General features: G+C 31.0%; 1 protein-coding gene across 1 annotated transcript in view; it reads left to right on the top strand.

The window, feature by feature from the left end:
• Nucleotides 1-20,255, top strand: part of LOC117174366 (regulating synaptic membrane exocytosis protein 1) — a 522,514-nt gene that overhangs the window by 223,409 nt on the left and 278,850 nt on the right. Inside the window, exons 8-9 of the mRNA XM_033363427.1 lie at nucleotides 2,111-2,419; nucleotides 12,266-12,476. Of these exons, the coding sequence (XP_033219318.1) occupies nucleotides 2,111-2,419; nucleotides 12,266-12,476 (520 nt within the window). The remainder of the gene's footprint in view (nucleotides 1-2,110; nucleotides 2,420-12,265; nucleotides 12,477-20,255) is intronic.

Here is a 20,255-nt window from a genome sequence, read left to right on the forward strand (position 1 = left end):
GTATAATATTAGTGATTGAATTTAAAATTCAAGTTTAAAATGTTTTGTTTTACATATTTATGGTTTGCAATTATTTGGTTTTAAATTTTATAGTCTTAAAACTAATAATTGTTAGTTGAAATTACGTGACAAATTTTTTTTTTTTAATCAATCGTCTCTTGATATACATATATAAGAGACAGACAAATCCGCGCGTGAGGAAATGTAGAAAAATGAAATTTGCGGGCTAACGAGAATGAAATATCCAGTGAAGCAGAAATCAGTTTCGAACACGTAGCACAACGATGTTGTGTTTTATTGCCACTTTTTGTAACAGGCGGCTCGAGAAAGAGTCGTAACTATTTTTTTTATGCATTCTCTGTTTCGTGTTCGTATTATTAATTTCTTCTCTTAATTAAAATGTAATTAAGCCCGACCATCCCTATCTCGTTTTTTTCTCTAGGACACTCTAGGTAAAGAAACTAGTTTAATTCAGTGTTAAAGAGTGGTGTAATTATTATGGAAATGCGTTATCGAAAATTGTTGCAGAGGTAATAAATTATTTGTTTACAATATCTCTTTGATGTAGGTAAAAGTTAACAATAATTAATTGAATCCTCGTTGATACAGGTCACGGTATTCTCCAAAGTCAGGAAAAGTGAGGAAATGTCAGGAAATTTTCGAAAAACTGAAATTAAAGTTGTATTTATCATTTTGTTGAAGATTCAACAACGCTGCTACAACATCAATCTTTTCGGTTAGAAATTCATCATTTTTATTTTAGATTCGTCTTTTTGGGTTTAAAATTGAAGTGTCGCTAGAAAATCTGCTATTTGATTGAAACATAATTTTTTTGTTGAAAATTGATCTTGTTGTTGACAAATCGCCTTTTTGTATAGTCATTTCAGTAACTAACAAATTAAATTTAACATACAGTTGCAAAATTTCGTAGAAAGAAGTATTTTATACTGATGAGGACTGTCGACTTACAGTCGAAACGTCTACCATATATGTACTGATAATCTCTCAGACATAATTTCAATAAACTGACCAGTAATTGACTGAAATTTTGACTTCCATCTACAAGAACCGCCTTTTTAGTTGAAAAATTCTAATTTTTTAAAATTACTTTTTGTGTCGTAACAAATTTAACAATTCTGATGAAATTTTTGTCTTTATTTGTCTCGAAAACCTTTGACGGTTGAAAATTCAACTTTTTTGTTAAAAATTCGTCTTTTTGATTTTCATATTCACTTCTTCTCATATAAATTCTTATTTGGTTAACAACATAACTGTTTGGTTTAAATTTACTTCTTTTAGTTGAGAATTCAGATTCTTTGATATATATAAAATATTATATATTTCTCTCAGGATTAATAGTTTTGTCATTACAAATTCAACTACTTAGTAGAAAATGAAAATACTTTGTAAAAAATTTATTTTTCATGTGAAGATATATAATTTTTTGTTGAAAAGACTTGTTGTTAGTTGAAACTTGCACTATTTTTAAAACTTTTTCTATTATTGTGCGTAAATTAAGTTTTAACTGAAAACTTAAGTAATCCATCTTTGTTTGAAACCCGATCTTCTTTAATTGAAAATTCAACTGTTTGTTTGTAAATGTATGTATTTGATTGAAAATTCATTATTTGCGTTAGAAAATTAACCTTCTTGATGACTAATTCACCTTTTTAATTACAAATTTATTTCTATGATTGCTGTTATTTTCTGTGATTATAAGTTTAATCTTCTTAGTGTAAATTTAACTATTTTGTCGAAAATTCATGTATTTTATTGAAAACTCGTCTTTTTTGTCAAAAAATAAACCTTTTTGGTAGATAATTCATCTCTTTGTTTAAAAAAATATCTATTTGATTAACAGTTCATCTATCTTTTTGAAATGCAATACCTTTAAGTATTATTATAATAGGATTCACTATTTTTCTAGAATACCCAAAAGAAAAATTTATACGGGCCAGAGAAAATGAAAAAATGGTCAGATGAAGATCAGGGAAAGGCAGGAAATTCCGAAACAGGAATTTTGTAGCAACCCAGTAAATTTAACATTTCCTTCATTATTTAAAAGAATTTAACAACTAACGTACAAAATCTGTTATTTTTGTTCAATCAGAGCAAGAAATTCTAGCAGATATCAACCCTGAAGAAGACGAAGAACGTCGACGTCGTGCCAGACGTCGAGGGTCGACAATGGGAGGAAAACCGAGAGTCACGAGGCAACGATCTTATGATGATGAAATCAAAACGGCATCGATAGGAATTGGATCCGGGCAATCAACACATCCCGATTTTGGTCTAGGACTTCCGGCTCAATTACCTCGGAGGGCATCGGCTTATGATGTTTTTGCAACTCCTGGAGGTGGTGGTCTTAATGCCATGGCGATCGTAGCTGCACAACACAGATCTTCATTTTCTACACAAGGTTTGTTATTCTTCGAAAATTAAATTTTCTTGTTTCGGAAATTCTTATTTCCTATATAAAGATTACGGTTGGATCATCAGTTTAATTGTAGGAAAAATAGGAGAATTTCGCTTCAAAAAAGGGAAAATTTTTTATAATTCCAAAATATAGGCGTATTGAATAAATATCATTAGCTGCAACACTTTTATAAGAAAGCATGTACCAATTTTCTTACATGAAAAAACAAACGCGCCTGCTATGCCTGCAATTATTTTTCTGTCTTCTTTAATTTTTTAAATAAAATATAAAATTAATAATGCCAAAATTTGTGTATTTCATAGTATCTATATGACTTAAAATAGACAATAATAAAGAAAACAAAGGAAAATATTTGTTAATAATTGATGAGAATTGATATTTTACATTCCTAATTGATATATAATATTTTTTTACAATATACAGATAATCAAGCAGTTGCATTTTTCGAAAAAAATATCAATTTTCAAAGAAAAAACACTAGCATAAACTATAAAGTCTTTTAAAACTGTAAATCTAATTTTTCAAGTTAAATGGTTTTTGTTTAAAATAACTGTTTGCAGGTTTAATTATTACTTAAATATTGTAAATATTCTTGGAAATCTAATCATTTTTCATTAATAATGGAATTGGTGACAATTATTTGTTACTGTCTCTAAAATCGAATGATTTTTTCACAATAATTTGAATTTTGCAAAAATTGTAATTCTTCTTAGATATCTATATCGACATTTCCGGGACAAACCACTTGCTTACTCTATAAAATTGTACACATAATGTTAATCTTCTTAAAAATCTAAACAAATTTTACTAAAAATACCGATTTTCAATGCAAAGATCCAACCTAACATAAAATTATTGAAAAATCGTGAATCTGCTTTGGAATCTTTACAATCTTTTTGAAATTATAACGATTTTTGTTTGAAATTGTAATTATTGTTTTAAATCTTATAATTTTTTTTTATTAAAATACCAATAACTTTTTGCGAAATTTAATGATTTTTGTGAATCGCAGCCAGTTTTCTATGCAATATATTAATGAGCCTCAAACTGTTCAAGAATTGCAAATCTTGTTCGAACGTACGGAATATTCCGTAAGTTGGTAAAATACCTACCCTTTTCCAATGCTTCGTAGACGGCTGGATAGTACCCCTGTGAGTGATCCCTTAAATAATTTTGGACAAAACCCTACCCTTTTCCAAGGTGTCGTGGGGGGCGTGAATGAACCTCTGTGACTGGTCACAGAAATAATGTTGGTCAAATCCCTACCCCTCTTTAACGTCTCTTGGGGGGGGGGGTGAAGGCATCTGAATGGCTGACCACAGAAATAATGTTTTCAAACCCTTACCCCCTTTCCAACATTTTGTGGGGGGCTGAATGGCAGCCCTGTGACTGGTCGCAGAAATCATGTTTTCAAACCCCTAACTCTTTGCAACGTCTCGTGGGGCGGAGGCACCCCTGAAATACCTTTGTGATTTTAGCCTTGAAATTTAAATTTGTTGGTATTTTCACTATTATATTCATAATCAGCGTCTCAAAATACATTAGTATAGTAACTTTTTAATTTATTGAAGAAACTCTCTTCTCGGAACTTTATTACCAAATAAAAACTTGAAAAAAGAAACAAATATACTTTCGACCACTTATTATTATGGTGTAAATTAACCTCTTTGATCTCTAAAGCTTGTACGAAAAATTCCGTAACATTAGCCCTAACTAAATCGCTGGCTAATTTTACGGAAAATTCCGTACGTTCAGTCACAAACCCAAAAATTGCAAATTAAAAAAAAATGTTAAGCTTTGAAATCTATCATTTCTGGAGAGTAAACTAATAACATAAATCATCTATAATATTTTCGATAATTTTGTAGCTAATTGTGGATTAATGTAGGTCTACCAGGACTATATTCAAGCCAAGTTTCAACCCGATCAAAAAATAATAATATTTTTTGGTGGGAACACTTGACGTATTCTGCCCCATATATTAAATAGAAAAAATGGGCCTGCTGAGTGTGGCAACAGAACTTTTAAAAAGTTTTAAAAGAATTCTTAGCCTAAATAATAAAAACTAGTGGAAGTGATTCTTATTTATTAAAATGTTGTTATTTGCATTGATGTTTTTTCCGCTTTAGGGAATAGTCGTAATTTTCATTCAATTTAATTTCAGCAAATTGTTTCATTTAAAGAATCACTGACTAAAACCAATTTTATATATTATTTCTATATAAAATAATTTCCATGAAACTTTACGAGTATAAATGTAAAGAACCTATTGAGGAACAATATGAGCTTTTGCAAATTAAAACCGAATGCGCATTGCGACTTTTTCGTCCAGCAAAAGACAAAAGATAAATATGTGAATAACTAAATTTAAATAAAAAATCAGCCCCTTTTTTGATTTTTTAAATAAGGTTAAATATTGAGTAATTTTGAACTTGAAGTTACACATAGAACAATGTTCAATAAATTTTTATATCTCAAATCGACAAATTATATGTATAAATCGAAAGTATATTATTCTCTTTCGCAAGACTGTTGAATCAGTAATGTTAGATTTTTTTTCTATTTTTGTGGTAAATCGTCGAGAATTTGCTTTTTTTCTTTTTTCTTTGAAGCATTGTTTCTCTAAGCTACATATAATTTCTTTATCAGTGGCCGCGAGTTTCTTACAATTCGGAAAATAAACCAAATTCTCAAATCTATAGGGTCACAGGCAATTTTGAACAAAATAGATGAAAAGGACCAATTGGGAACATACTGTGATCTCTTTCATTACTGCAGGAGTCAAGATTTTTACTCGTTTATAATAATGTTAGTTTTGAAAACCATTGTTAAAAACTTTAAAACCATTTTCTATTGTAGAGTCTACAGAACATACCGTTAATCGTGGTAGGTTCGGAAATGTAGGGTAAATTCGGACATTCCTAAATTGATCGATTGAGTTACTTAATGTATTTTAACCATAATCTACAATCAGCTAGTGCTTTATTAAGGCTTTAACTGGTTTAACGATACCTTACAAAATTTACGTCGCATTTTAATCGGAATAGTAAAATTGGTCATTTGTACGTATTAGGAAAAGCATTTTACGAGTAACAGACATCACGGTGAAAGTTGAGAGAATTAATCATTTTCAAGTTTTCCTGGTAAAGCCATGTATTTTGCGTTTAATAGAGATCAAAGCGAACTACGGTGGACCTTCATTTGATATTATTGAAACTTTATACATGGAGCGTACAACCATAGTTAAAATCCAATTACCTGCTATTTGCCCACAGTGCCCTGATGTCACCCTAAGGGCATTTTGTGTCCTATCACAACTGGGATGAACGAGTCTTGCGATATAATCGAGTCTGAAACTTATATTTTAACTATCGAACTTACCAATTTGTAACTAGACACCTCTCAAATAGCAACTAACTAAATCATTTTTTAGACACTGAAAATTAAAAAAAGAGTTACATTCTGAAATTATCTTCTGAAATGAAGAAATTCATAGTGTAGCGACAAACAGTTTTTAAGAAATACACGATGCCCTATTGAAAAATCCGATGTAGGATCCGACATCGGTAATGCCGCCGAAACCGACGCAGGAAACGAGGTCGGAAACGACACCGGAAACGACCCCGAAAAACAGGATCGGAATGTGGGACCGAATACGGCGGCGTTTCTGGCGTCGTTTACGACTTCGTTTCCGGTGTGAAATTTTTATAACATGTACTTATAACTATGATGACAAATAATTTTATTATTTTATTTTATTTATAATTTTTTTAATTTATCGCAATTATAATGATAAAAGTGGGTTGCAGGGAATGGTAAGCACACATTATTATGGGTGAAAGGAACATGGTTTTAAAGGATTAATGTCATCATACAAATAATTATGAGATAATAATAATAATATTAACTGTGACTTATATTTTTAAATTTCAAAGCATTTTTCTATAGTTATTTCGTCGTTAACTTAACATTTTTGTTTTTATTTTGCTTCAATAATGTTTTTTTTCCAAGTACAATATTTCATGTTAAGAATCGTGTTAGGCTCAGACAATTTTATAAATTATAAAGGTTCTACGGGTTAAGATGTTGGCATCAGTGACTTTTTCCTAAAGTCTGTCTAGAACAGTTAAATCTAAACTATAGGAAATTGCACTAATAATAATTGAAAATTGCATACATGTTTTTTGATAAAATAATGACGAAAATATATTGAGTTTCATTGAATAGAAAATATCAGTTAAAGGATAAAAGAAAAATTATTATTGAAAAAAATCTTGAATTATAATGCATAGCTTTGACTATTTTCTTTTTTGAAGTTGTTATCACCTGCCAAACAGTTTACTGATTACCATTGTTTCCATTATTTCTGTTAGCCCCTCTGAAAATCTCAACATTTTCTTTGAAGTACAGATCTACTCCAAAGTACGTCAGCTACTTCTCAAACAAAGCTGGAATCGCTCTTCCGTTTCATATGTCCCCAAATATCAAGGTAAATATCTAACCCTTCACCTAGGTGGACCTATAAAAAATGTTCGGTAACATTAAAAGTATGTTTCACAATAATATTTATGTACGAAATTATTGGCATATCTCTTCGCCATTAATCGTAGAAAAGATTGTAAACTTACAAGTAAATAAAGACGCGCATTCAATAAACATGCGTACCTGCCGGATCGAATTGATTCAGAACGATTTAAAATTGCACGAAATCAGAACACAGGACACGCTTCTGTGTAGAACCTATCAAAAAATTTTCATGTAATTAAATAAAATGTCGAGTGAAAGTGAAAAGCACTTTAAGTGGGCGCATCTATTATTCACCTTCGATTCTTTTAAATATGCATACATGAATCTTGTTGTGAAATATATTTTTAATGTAAGTAAACATTTTTTATAGGTTCACCTAGTTGTAGGGTCTTATATTCACCTTGTCAAATAGGGTGATGTCAAATAGGGTGATGTCTTCGACCTCGTTCTCTGCGCAGTTTCGGCCGTCGTTACCGAGTCTTATCCTACGTCGAATTTTATAATAGGGTGAAGACTGTCAGTAGAATGAATGACGCCTGAAGCATAAGACCTTAGATAGTAAAAGTACCGAGTAGAAAGCATTACATGATGACTTAGTAAGCTTTTTACCTGGAATAATTATCAGAGAGATGGAGCAGGGACCTGGATCGGAGGATTGTTGGAGAAGGAACGCATTATTTGAATCAACGACACGAGAATTCTAGATCCATCTGAAAATCAATACCCCCCACCGACTTCCACTTTCTACAATTTCTTTCCTCACCTAGTGTGCCATGCATACCTCGAAAGAGATCTGGCTGAATGATATATTTCGCGTTGATGCCGCCCTACCGAAGGTGTTCCGCGTTGATGTCTCGGTAGGGCTAGAGCTCTCCTCTCATGACTTTGACGGCAAAGTTGGCGGTAGCATTGCTACTGACAGGGTTTCCCATGTCAAATAGACCGATAACGAAGAGGAGAGGGACTAAGTAGAACACCAAAATCCATCAATGAAAAATGGAGAATATATTAAAGATTTTGAAACGCTTATCGCTTCCTGAGGATCGTCGGGTTGCCTCTGGAGCCACAGCTGGGGGTCACAATATGCGGGATGGTGGCGATGGTGAGCTGCGAGATGGTCAGGCAGATCTTACTAATCAAATAGCTGGCAGCAAGAACATTTGCGACAAACGGTAAGCATTGGAACATCAACTGTGCCTGTTGAGGATGCTTTGGCTAGCGCTAGCTATTTGCAGCCAACCACCTCGACAGAAATACCGTGGGAGAGCATCAATTGGGATACCACAATGGAAGAGGAATTGGTGCGTCTCTGTTATGAAAGTGCGAAGTTTGAAACAAACATGGAAAAGGGATACAATTTAAGAACAAAATTTGCTGCAAAGTATCTTAATATACAAAAAGTCACACTAAGAGATCTTATCGCTAAGGTTGAAGCTATCAGGGCTAGTTCACATGTTACAGAAGACCGAGCAATGGAGATTAAACAACAGGTTGATTTGGCGTGGAAAAACGACGGCAATGAACATCAGTTAGAGAAAGCCGCGTCAAACGGTCAAGCAGGAGCAATTGATGTTCTTCCTCAACCCATTGATGATCCAACACCACCACATCCTCCAGAGGTGGATGACCTTACACAAGCAGAGGCAGAAACAGAGGTTTAGCAACCAAAAAAGCGACGAAAATGGACATACCATATGAACAAAGATGTTATGTGCCTTTATTTTTTGGCAGAGAAATGTGAACAAAGTGTGCGGAGAGAACAACATAGACTCTTCTTACTGAAATACCAAGAACTAGCTACAAAAATAAATAAGCAGATTCTAGCAGATCAAAAGCGCTCAATATCTGTAAACAGACTGCTTCCGGCTGTTGAAATAGCTGCTATCAAACTGGAAGTGGAACGGCAGCTTCCTATTGGTGAGTTCGCCTTGAAAGATGTAGATAACGAAGACTTTATTGGTGCTAAAGGCATAGGTGCTAGGGATAATGAACATCATGTACCGGATCCATTAGAACCACATCCGGATATTACTAACGATGATGTGAATAGAGAAACCTCAGAAAAACTGCAGCACCTGGAAAGGAATTTTGGTCATGCTTTACTAGAGTTCAGATATGTAGAACCAACACCAAGGCATTTTCTGCCCAAAATGAACATCACAAATGATCTGAGTGCACTAATAGCACGTCTCGACAGCAAGGGTTTACAAAATGCGTTAGAAGTGCAAACTCTTGTATACTGTGCAGCTGTGGCAACCGTTAGAACGTTGGGCCGGAAAACTAGGCCTGCAAATGCAGTTTTTGTCCCAGCAAGTGATCGAGATCCACCATGAAAGATCAGGTTGGATATGGATGTCAGCAAAGTAAGGTGCAAATTGGGTCGATTAACTGAATATAAAAAAGGAAATATAATCAAAAAGCTGGTGAATCATGTTACTAAGATCATCCACCCTCGGCACATCGAGATATTAACACCAGCAATATTGGATGAAATTTTAGACTCTCAACGTCAGGGACTTGATGTTCTTACTGCCAGACTGCGTCGGTACAAGAAAAGTATTGCACGAACGCAACAAAATCAAAACTTTCAGATCGATGAAAGAAGGTTCTATCGTGAACTGAGAGTAAAGCCAAATAACCACCAAGGCACCGAAGTTTCTCAATTGGAAGATATGACTAACTCTACTGATCGGGTGTTTGGGGAAAAATCAACAGATGCAATTTGGACACCGCGTGGTTCAAACTGGAGGAAGCAAGGGCAAGCAATAGCTCTGAAATGCATCTGACAAACATCACAGTTTTGGATGTTTCAGCGGTCTTGAAAAGGGCAAGTAATTGGAAAGCTCCAGGTCCGGACATGGTGCACAACTTCTGGTACAAGTACCTGACGAGTGTGCATCATAGATCACCAAGGGTAACTATATCAATACGCTTTACGACGGGTATATTTGAAGGAGAATCCTTGAGCGCACTATGGTTTTGTTTAGCGTTGAATCCATTGAACAAAACACTGAACAGCATATCTCATGGGTTTAGAATTCATGATAATGAGGATGGTCATCAAGTGACCCATTTTCTTTACATGAATGACCTAAAGCTGTACGCTAGTTCAGGCCAGAAACTACAGCAAGGGATCAATGCCACAAAGCAGTTTTCCAATGATAACCACATGGAGTTCGGACTAGATAAATGTAGAACAGTTCATTTAATCAGAGGGGAATTAGGGACCGCAAAGTTACAGAACAAGTTCGAAAATGATATCGAGGCAATTGCTGCTGCCGAATCATATAAATATCTGGGTATTCTTGAATCTAAGGGTATTCAACATACGATAGTTAAGACAAGCCTAACGACTGCCTTCACTACGAGACTCAGATTAATTATGAAGAGTTTTCTAAACTCGGCAAACAAAATCAGGGCGATCAACACATATGCCATCCCTGTCCTCACATACTCCTTCAGGCTCATAAAATGGTCTAACACCGACCTTGAAAAGTTAAACAGATTTGTTCGCGTAGAAATAACGAAGCACCGAATACACCTCAGAAATTCAGCGATGGAAAGGGTAGTTCTACCACAACATTTAGGGGATCGGGGCGTTGTAGATGTCAAAAAACTGTGTGAGTCACAAGTTATACAGTTGCGAGACTCTTTGAACAGCAAACGAAATGATGCGCTTTACAGTACCATCTGTCAAGCGGATCTTGAATACACGCCCTTGAATTTGTCCTCGGATGGGGCCTTGAATATTAGGGCAAAAACCATAGTGGAATTAGAAATACAATGGAGACAGAAAGCCATCCGTGATGAGCACCCCAACACTTTAGATCAAAATGAAGTGGATAGTGAGGCTTCTAATATTTGGCTAAGAAAGGGTGTTCTGTGTCCAGAGATGGAAGGATTCGTCATTGCAATACAGGACAAGATTGTCAGCACCAGGAATTATTCCAAACACGTGTTACATCAAGACATGGTTGACTAGTGCCGATAATATGGAGATACCAACGAATTCATTGAGCACATTATTGATGGCTGTCGCGTAATGGCTCAGAAAGAATATACGCACAGACATAATGATGTAGCGGGCATTATACATCAACAACTTGCCCTCAACCTAGGACTCTTAAAAGAATGGATGCCCTTCTATAGATATATTCTAATACCCGTTTTAGAAAGCGAATATTACATCTTATATTGGGATATTACTATCCAAACGGATCATTACATCTGGGCTAACCGACCTGACATCGTGATGCGAGAAAAAAAAGGTGGAAGAGCCCACATCATCGACATTGCTTGTCCGCTTAACCAAAATTTGCAGTCAACCTTTACAACCAAAATTCAAGAATTGTGATCTATATATCATTAAAATCGAAGAGTTTGTCATTGTAAATCTTTAAAATTTTAGAAATTCAAATAGTCAATCTTAAAAACCGAAGAGTCTTAAATTTTGAAAATAATTAGGATTAAAAATGAAGCAAGTTTTAAGCTTAACAAATAAAAATGTAGTCATCTTTATGCTTGATAAACAAAAAAATTTTTCTTTCGAGGATTTAAAATATAAAACTTGACTTTTTTCCAAAATTATTAAAATTTAGGCACTATCTATGGTTGCAGAATTTTCTGTAACTGTAGCCCCTAATGAGCTTAAAAAAAGGTTAGAGTTAGGGAAACTTCCGTAACCGAAACAGTGCGTAAAATTGACGACGTTTTATTTATACGTCTTGAAAATTGAAGAACTTTTAATTCTGAAAAGGTACAACTAAAAATATTGCGGTAATTAGTTTTTAAAATTAAAAATGATGTAATTTTGGTGATTTAAATTCGACATTACTTTAATTAAAAAGATTGAAAATTGAAAGTTTGATATTTAATTTTTAAGCCATCCAAATTTTGAAAGTTTTATTTATACATCTGCGAAATGAATCATTGCTTAATTATTTCTTTCTTCGATTCAGTTTCCGGCTGGGATAAAATCTTATATTTGAATACAAGTTGCAAATTACTGAAAGCCAATTTAAATTAAATTAAAGTTCAAGTGGAAATTGCATGAAAGCCGATGTAGATATTTTAATATTAATTTTAATTTATGATTATTAATTATATTTTATAATATTTTAAATCAAGACATATATCATAATTTCATAATAATCAGGCAATCAAAATAAGAAACATATAGTAGCTGCGATTTTTCTGCTATTATTGAATAATCTAAGCATTTACTTGGAATTCTCTAAGAGAAGCTAAAAAAGAGAATTGTTTAAAAATTTCTCTTTATTACACCTGTGAAAATTTTTTTAGGTTCGCGGGAACCGGAAGAGAGACAGTCGTCCCGAAGGCCATCGATTCGGGTAGGGGTGAAGCCGGTGATGCCTTACGAGATGGGAAATGACGAAGAGAAGGTTATCAATTTGGACTTGGCACAAACACCGGAAGTGGTACCACAAACCTCTCAATCGTCGATCCTCGCGCCGGATGAGGAAAGGCGGACAAGACGCAGGGGCTCCCAGTTGTAAGTGTTTCATTTATTTCTTTCGCCCACGTCATTATTTTCCAGCTGTTTTTTACTGGAAAGAAAAACAACGAAGCAGGTGATACCGAAGATAACTAAGCCAGAATCATTTGATTGGATTCGCGTGTTTCCTCTTTATTTCATCACTATATTTTTTTCTTCTATCTATACAATGTTGAAATGGAGGAAATTTACTCCACATTAAGATAATTTATTGTGTAAATACATGTTGATATAATGTATTTTCATTAGCATTCTTTAGGACTAGTTCAGGGTTGCCGCAAAACTCTATCATCAAAAGTTCCTGACTCTTCCTAGTTTTTCACCTGAACAATTTTTCATTTTCTAGGATCATTAATATTCAAAGACTAAAATTTTAATATTTCAACATTCTTACCATATAATATTTAGATACATAATCAAATAAATTCCAATTAAAATTGTTAAATTTCAAATCTATTGCAACCAAAAACAGTTGCACTTTTAACCAAATAATTTCATTTTATAGAAGGCAGATAAATTTTGATCGAAAACAAACTGTTTTTTTTTTTGTTCAGACATACGAATTTCTAAAAAACAGTTTAAGCACGAAGCAATAAAAATAACTTGTTAACAAAATACTTAAATTTTCAACAAAATAATTAAATTTCTAACAATATATTCACATTTTTAACTAAATTAATACTTTTTCATCAAGAAAGTCTAATTTTTAACCAAATACTGAAATGTTCTACATTGAAAGATGATTTTTAAATCAAATAGTTGAATATTTAACAAAAAAGATTAAAATAGCACGAAAAACAGTTGAATTTCCAACGGTCAACAAAAAAGACCAATATTTAAGATGAAGAATAATTTTCTACTTAAAAATACGAATTTTCAACAAAATACATTTTTTTGATCTTTGTAACATCTTGTAACATAGTGGCCTGCCACTATGTTACAAGATCAATTTTTAAAGAAATAGATCATATTTAACTAAGGAAGATACATTGTCAGCAAAAAATGTAAATGTTAAGTTTTCAGTAAAAAAAATAATTTTAAACAAGAAAAAACGATTTTTTTACTTAAGAGATAAATTTTCAACTGAAATTATAAGTTTGCAATAACAAAAAAGAACTAAATTCTTTAACAAAGTACTTTAGGTTTCAATCAAAAAATCCCAATTTTCATTTAAAACATAAATTTTTTACAAAATATTGGGATTTTCAAAACGAAAATATAAATTTTCTATCAAAAAGACGAATTTCCAACAAAATACTTAAATTTTTAACCAAAAAGATGAATTTTGAACCAAAATTATAAATCTTTAAAAGAAAATGAATTTTAGGTAAACCATTCCCACTCTTGACCCAGGATTAAAATTCTTTCATCAAAAAGATCAAAAGACGAATTTTCAGTAAAACAGTTGAATTTTCAACCCGAAAACAACTAAAAAAAATATATAATTTTTAATCAAACACTTGCATTTTTAAGAAAAAAAGAGTAACTTTCAACTAAAAAGACTAAAATCAATTATCAACGAAATAGTTACATTTTTAACCAGAGGTATAAATGTTCAAGTTAATTAATTAATTTTTATCTACAATTTTGTTCACAAAGCACTTCAATTTGATATTATTGTTCCTACTAAAAAAGATTTGAATTTGAATAAAAAAGAGTTGAAAATAGTTAAATTTTCAAGAAAATAAATTAATTTTCAACTAAAGTGATGCATCTAAAAAAATTTTAATTAGAGTCTACTAATTAACTAAATAGTTAAATTTTCAACAAAAAAAAAGGGACTTTTGGAACGTATAGGATAAGTTTATACAGAAATTGATTAATTTCAAACAAAATACGTGGATTTACAACCAAATACTTGAATTTTCAACCTTAAAAAATAAATTTTAACAAAGTCATTCAACTTTTACCTAAGTAGTATAATTTTCAATTAGAAAAAATAAATTGTCAAATGAAATTGGAGTTGGTACATTGTTAGTAAAAAGATTAAAGTTTCATTCAAAAAGATAAATTTTCAACTAAAATGATGAATCTGCAGCAACAAAAAAAGATTTGTTAACAAGGTGGTTTAACTTTTACCCAAGTAGTTGAATTTTTAATTAGAAAAAATCAGTTTCCAACGTAAATTTTAATAGGTAAATTTGCATTTAAAATAATTAACTTTCATCCAAAAAGTAGAATTTGCAACTAAAATGAACCAAAATATATTGTTATTTCAAAAAAAAAGTAGAATTTAGACAAATATTGGTATATTTAACTAAACAGATGTGAAATTTGTATTTAAACGATGAATTTTTATAAGGAAAAGTCTATTGAAAAAAATAGTTGCATTTCCAACAAAAAAATATTTTACATGTATTTTCAAAAAAATATGACACTTATAAAAATTTATTAAAATTTATTAAATTAAAATTATTAAAATATAACATTTAAATTTTCAAATAAAACCTGCTAGTTTCACTTCCATTTGAATTTTTTAACATTCATTTTGATATTTTCTCCTTTCGTTGGGTATTTTTTTCTTAATTGAGTAAAGATCAATTTACATTCTTTTTTAAATTACTCTGTTTCATCTATTTCTACATTCCCTCGTCTTTGATGGCGGGAACGTTTTTACCCTTTTGCTTTTCCTCTCATCATTGCACTTTCTAAAGGCTTTTAATGTTTCGAGCCTCACTCAGTTTTCTTCAACGTGTCACCTAAACGTGAAAAAGTGCTTACGTGCAAAGTGTACTAAAATAAAGGTTGTTTGTACTCGGAAATATTACAATTTTGAGAGTTTATGTAATGCTAAGGGGCGGTTCTTAAACTGCGTTAACAATCTTTGGATTCGCTCCTCCTCACCCCTCCTTTCCACCAACATTCTGGTGACCGAATAAGGTTTTATTATGAATCAAGAATAATAAAAAATATTGAAATATCAGACATCAAGGCCCAAAATGCTCCTAAAACAAGAAGAATATGGTGATTTTTTACGAAAGTAGAGACACAAGAGACAGATTTTTTTAAATACATATAAAATTAATGTATAGATAGCATGTTGAATTCATTATCAAATGCGATATGATTTTGAGTAAAAATTCGAATGACTTCGAAAAATCGAAAGATGAATGTTTCAGAAAATGTTTTTCAACAAAAAAAATATTAATTGTTTAACGAGTTAAATTTAACAGTAAAAGACGAGATTTCATGGAAGAAATTTAATTTTTAACTAAAAACAGAAGAGTTAATTTTTCAATGTAAAAAATAAAATTTGTCAGAAAACGATTAGATTTTATAGCCGAAAAATAAATTTTGAATTAAAAATTTAATTTTTAATCTAGAAAGATAATTTTTTAATCACGTCGTTTAATTTTCAAATTAAAAATATCAGTTAATAGCCTTGAATGAAATATTTAAATATTAAGTTTAAGAAATTTATTTTCAACAAAAAAAAAAAGACGAATTTTTAACCAGTTGAATTCGACTATAAGCGAAGAGTCATTAACAAAATAGTTCAATCCTCAACCAAAATGATAAATTTTTCACCAAGATGAACAATTTTCTGCGGAAGAATAAAATAAAATTTTTAACCAAATGGTTAAATTTTAACAAAAGAAATTATATTTAAGTAAAATTATTAATTTAAAAAATTTTGTAGACAAGAAGTGGAATTTACAACTAAACAATTTTTTCCTAAATATTATGGTTAAATTTTCCAATAATGAAATGAAAATTTGACTAAAACAATGAATCTGTAAATAAGAGAATTTTCAATGAAAGAATTCAACGTTCATCTCAATAGTTGAACTTTTCGGGGCATTAGGGCGTTAAAAGCGAAACTAGATTTTCCTCAGCTCTATCGAATTGCGAAAGGAGCACTTACAAAGAACCAAACAGCTGCAAAAAAAGTCCTTGTCCAATAGCATTGGAATCCGCATAGAAAAAGCTGCATATCGTTTTTATTTTTCAAGCTAAAAAAAAGAAGAAAGTACTTTCTGGCTTTTGCTAAACTCTATCAACCCACGAAAGGAACTTGGGGAACATTCTGAAAAAGGCAAACCACTCTGAGAAATATCATTGTTAATGTTCAAACGCACAGTGGGCTAAAGGGAAAAAGTCTGTCACAAAATCGTAGAATATTCGATAGAAATGACCTAAAAGGATAAGTGTTTTTGGGATTTTAAGATGAATAACCACAGAATAAAGGAACAATATAGAGAAGCTTTAAAAAATATTTTTTATCCTGAAAATCTAGCTGAAAAATATCATTTTTTGACAAAAAATTGTATTATTAAATACCATGGGAACACAGAAATTATATTTAATATGTTACAGATATTTTTCAGTATATTTAGTCATGCCGAATCCGAATCCGGGCTTTAAATTAGTCCAAGATTTTTTGCTTCACAGAAAATTGTAATTAAATTTTCCATTTTAAACCTTCATTGTACGAATGATTTCCACTAAAATAAATTTGACTAATAGTCACATATAAAGGATTTTTAAGACGCTGAATTATAATTTAAACTCAAAATGGTTGACTGAGATTGTAAAAGCAAAGTGATATGACTGAAAATTACTTAACGGGGTTTCTCGGGTTGCTGAATTCGAATCCAAATAATTTTCGAGTGTTTGGTATAACAACAAAAATTACTTCAGTCATTTCCAACAGTGATTAAAATGGTGCCGTTGTGTCCCAGACGTGGTGTTGTAAGATTTAATTAATTTTAATATAATCAGTCTTTATTTTTTTATTTCAACATAAGCTGTAAATACTTAATTTTTGCCAAAGGATTTTCCATCTGTTTCCACCAACACTGTTTCTTCACTATTACTCTTTATGACACATATTTTAAAACAGAAATTATATTTAAGCACTATTTTCCTAAAGAAAAAAAGCTAGATGATTGGGAAAATTAATATAAGAATCCACAAACACGGACGCTATTTATAATATCCACCATGCAAAACGTTAAAATTTGATTTCTTTGATTGCCGGCCTAGAGCCGAAAATTCTTAATCAATTTGAATACTTTAAATTTTTTAATTTCACTTTTGGTTTACCAAATAAAGTGAAAAATGTCCATTTCTATCACTTTTTTCATTTTTCCATAAACCGTAGAAATAAGCTGTAAATCAGTAAAAACAAATGCACTAGACCTAATACAAAAAGTTTGAAAGGTTTTAGCTTCTTCTTGAAAGAAAAATTTTAAGGAAACTCGATAAATAAGTTCACTGTTTGAACAATCATTCGCTGAAATACATTCTACTTTTATTAACATGACTTTAGATTGATTTAATAATAATAATAATACATCAGAAAATGTTGTGCATTTTACATATTTAATAATCTTATACACAAAGTTATATAAACAAATTCACTATTCAGTCGCTCCTTTACAGAAATATATTCTGTTTTCACTAAAAGTACTTTAAATTTACTTGATAGTATTTTGTTGGGAAAACATTAATCTTTGCAACACATATGTTATTGTTTCAAAGAAACTGCATCAATACATACACTTTTCGAAGCTAAATAACTTTTTATATCATTTTTTTGAAACATTAAATAACTTACTTAAACCATTTTATGTATTTAAATGTTGTTTATTAGATGCTACTACACTTATTTCGATTGTTTACGGAAGGAAACAAAATAAAGATGTAAAAATTGTCATTTTTTTTTTGGAAATATCTGCTTAACGAACTTAACTTTTACTTTGGGAACGTTAAGAAGTCTATCATAGGCTTACTCGATTGGACAAATTCTTCCAAAGTTAGCATGGCAGATAGACAGACATAAAGATAGACATACAAATAGACATACAGACTCCCACCAAATTTTATGATTTTTCGGACTCTGTGAGTGCCGAAACGTAAATATCCATTAAAACCCAAAGATTATGACTCATTTATAAATCGAAATGCATCATATATCTTCTACAGATAAATCAGTTAGGTTAAAAAAATTTGTCCAAGCCAGTAAAAAGCAATTCAAAAATTGGAAATTTGGCCCTGAATGCCTCGGAGCCCTACATTTAAACAATTTTTAATCATCCTTATGTCCCACTTCAAATAATGAATAAATGAAAGTAAGTAAAGTATTTTAAATATATAAGTAGTTTAAAACTAGTATGAAGCATGTCTAATTTGTATTATTACCTACTTACGTGTGACCCAATCGTGACACGGACAAAAATAAGCATTCTTTCCATCGATCGGCGTATAATTTTACGCTCTGGAGGACGCGATTGTGGAGATAGCGAGCAATGATGTTTTTTAGAACTTCGAAAGAAGCAGAAAACGAGCTGAATGTCAAGTTGTCTGCAAACACCGCAGGTCTCCTACTTGAATCGTAATTAATGCATCGCAGTCTTCACTGCAACGCTACGTATTAACCTTTCTTTTGATGCATTCACTTATTGATTTTTTTTTACTTGCTAAATTAGTACATATTAAACAAGAGTATCGTTTATAAGTATTGGGCATCTATCAAAATAGCGATTTAAGAAATGCACTTACTTCCCGCGGGTTCTATCTAAAACAATTCAAAAATTCCTTGGAATCTGAAAACTTGCAAAACTATTTCAAATCTTTAAAATCCGTTCAAGTTCAGAAATTTAATAAAAGTTTCTTGGAATATATGTTTTCTGCTGTAAAATCTTTTCAATTCCTTTATATCCCTTAAATTTATTTTATTATATTGCAAATTAATTTTAATCATTAAAAATATCCTAAAGTACTTTAAATCCTTGAAATCCATTCAATTTACTAAAATTTATGGAAAATTTCTTGGAATATTTTATTTGAAAAAACCTCAAATCTTTGCATTTACTGAAATCTTTTGCAAAGTTCTTGATATCTTTAAAAATACCCTTGAATATTTGAAAAGCTTGAAGCACTTTTTAATTTTTTGAAAGCTATTGAAAATTCTTTGGAATAATTGAAAATATCTCTGAAGTATTATTTTGGAATTCGAATCTTTGAAAATACCCTGAAATATTAAAAATTCCTTACAATCCCTATCAATGTATTTAAATATGTTGGAAAATCCTAGAAATATTTTAATCTATACTACAATCTTATAAATCATACATAAAATCCTTGCAGGTCTTTTGAAATTCGTGAAATCTCCTGAGATATTTGAAAGTCTCTTCAAATGTTAACAATTTTACGAAAACCCTTAATTCTTTTGAAATTCTTTGAAATGTATAGAGATGTTATAAAACTATCAAAAATTGTTAATAACTTGTTAAAAGTCCATAATAAACCTAAGACGTTTTTGTGAAGGCTTTTGGAGTCATTAAAATAACGTAAAACATTTTAAATCTTCTGAAATATTTTTAAATCTTCATAAGGTTTGAGAAATTCTTTGCAATCCTATTAATTTTCTTTTAATTTCTTAAAATCCGTTGAAGTCTTTGGAATAATATTAGATCCTCTTAAAATTTGTCAATATTATATAAAAACTCAGGGCACAACAAAATCAACAAAATAAGACTTTTATTCTTCTAATTATTTGTTTTATTGATGGCGTTATAGAGAATAATAATAATTGGATTTTAATTTTCATATTCTAATCCTCTAAAGACAGATCGAATTGTTATTTTGATTTACAAAATATCATTAATCGTTTATATAAAAAGTTTGTCATTTAAATTATAAGATAAGCGCACACTCCTTATCATCAAAAACACTATTCTTACACTTATTGTAATTTATGTGAAGAGAAAAAAGATGTTTTGTGCTGATCTAAAAAACTTTTTTATCATTCAATTCAAAATCGAATAATTG

The sequence above is a fragment of the Belonocnema kinseyi genome, chromosome 6 (assembly GCF_010883055.1).
Source record: "Belonocnema kinseyi isolate 2016_QV_RU_SX_M_011 chromosome 6, B_treatae_v1, whole genome shotgun sequence".
Lineage (NCBI taxonomy): Eukaryota > Metazoa > Arthropoda > Insecta > Hymenoptera > Cynipidae > Belonocnema > Belonocnema kinseyi.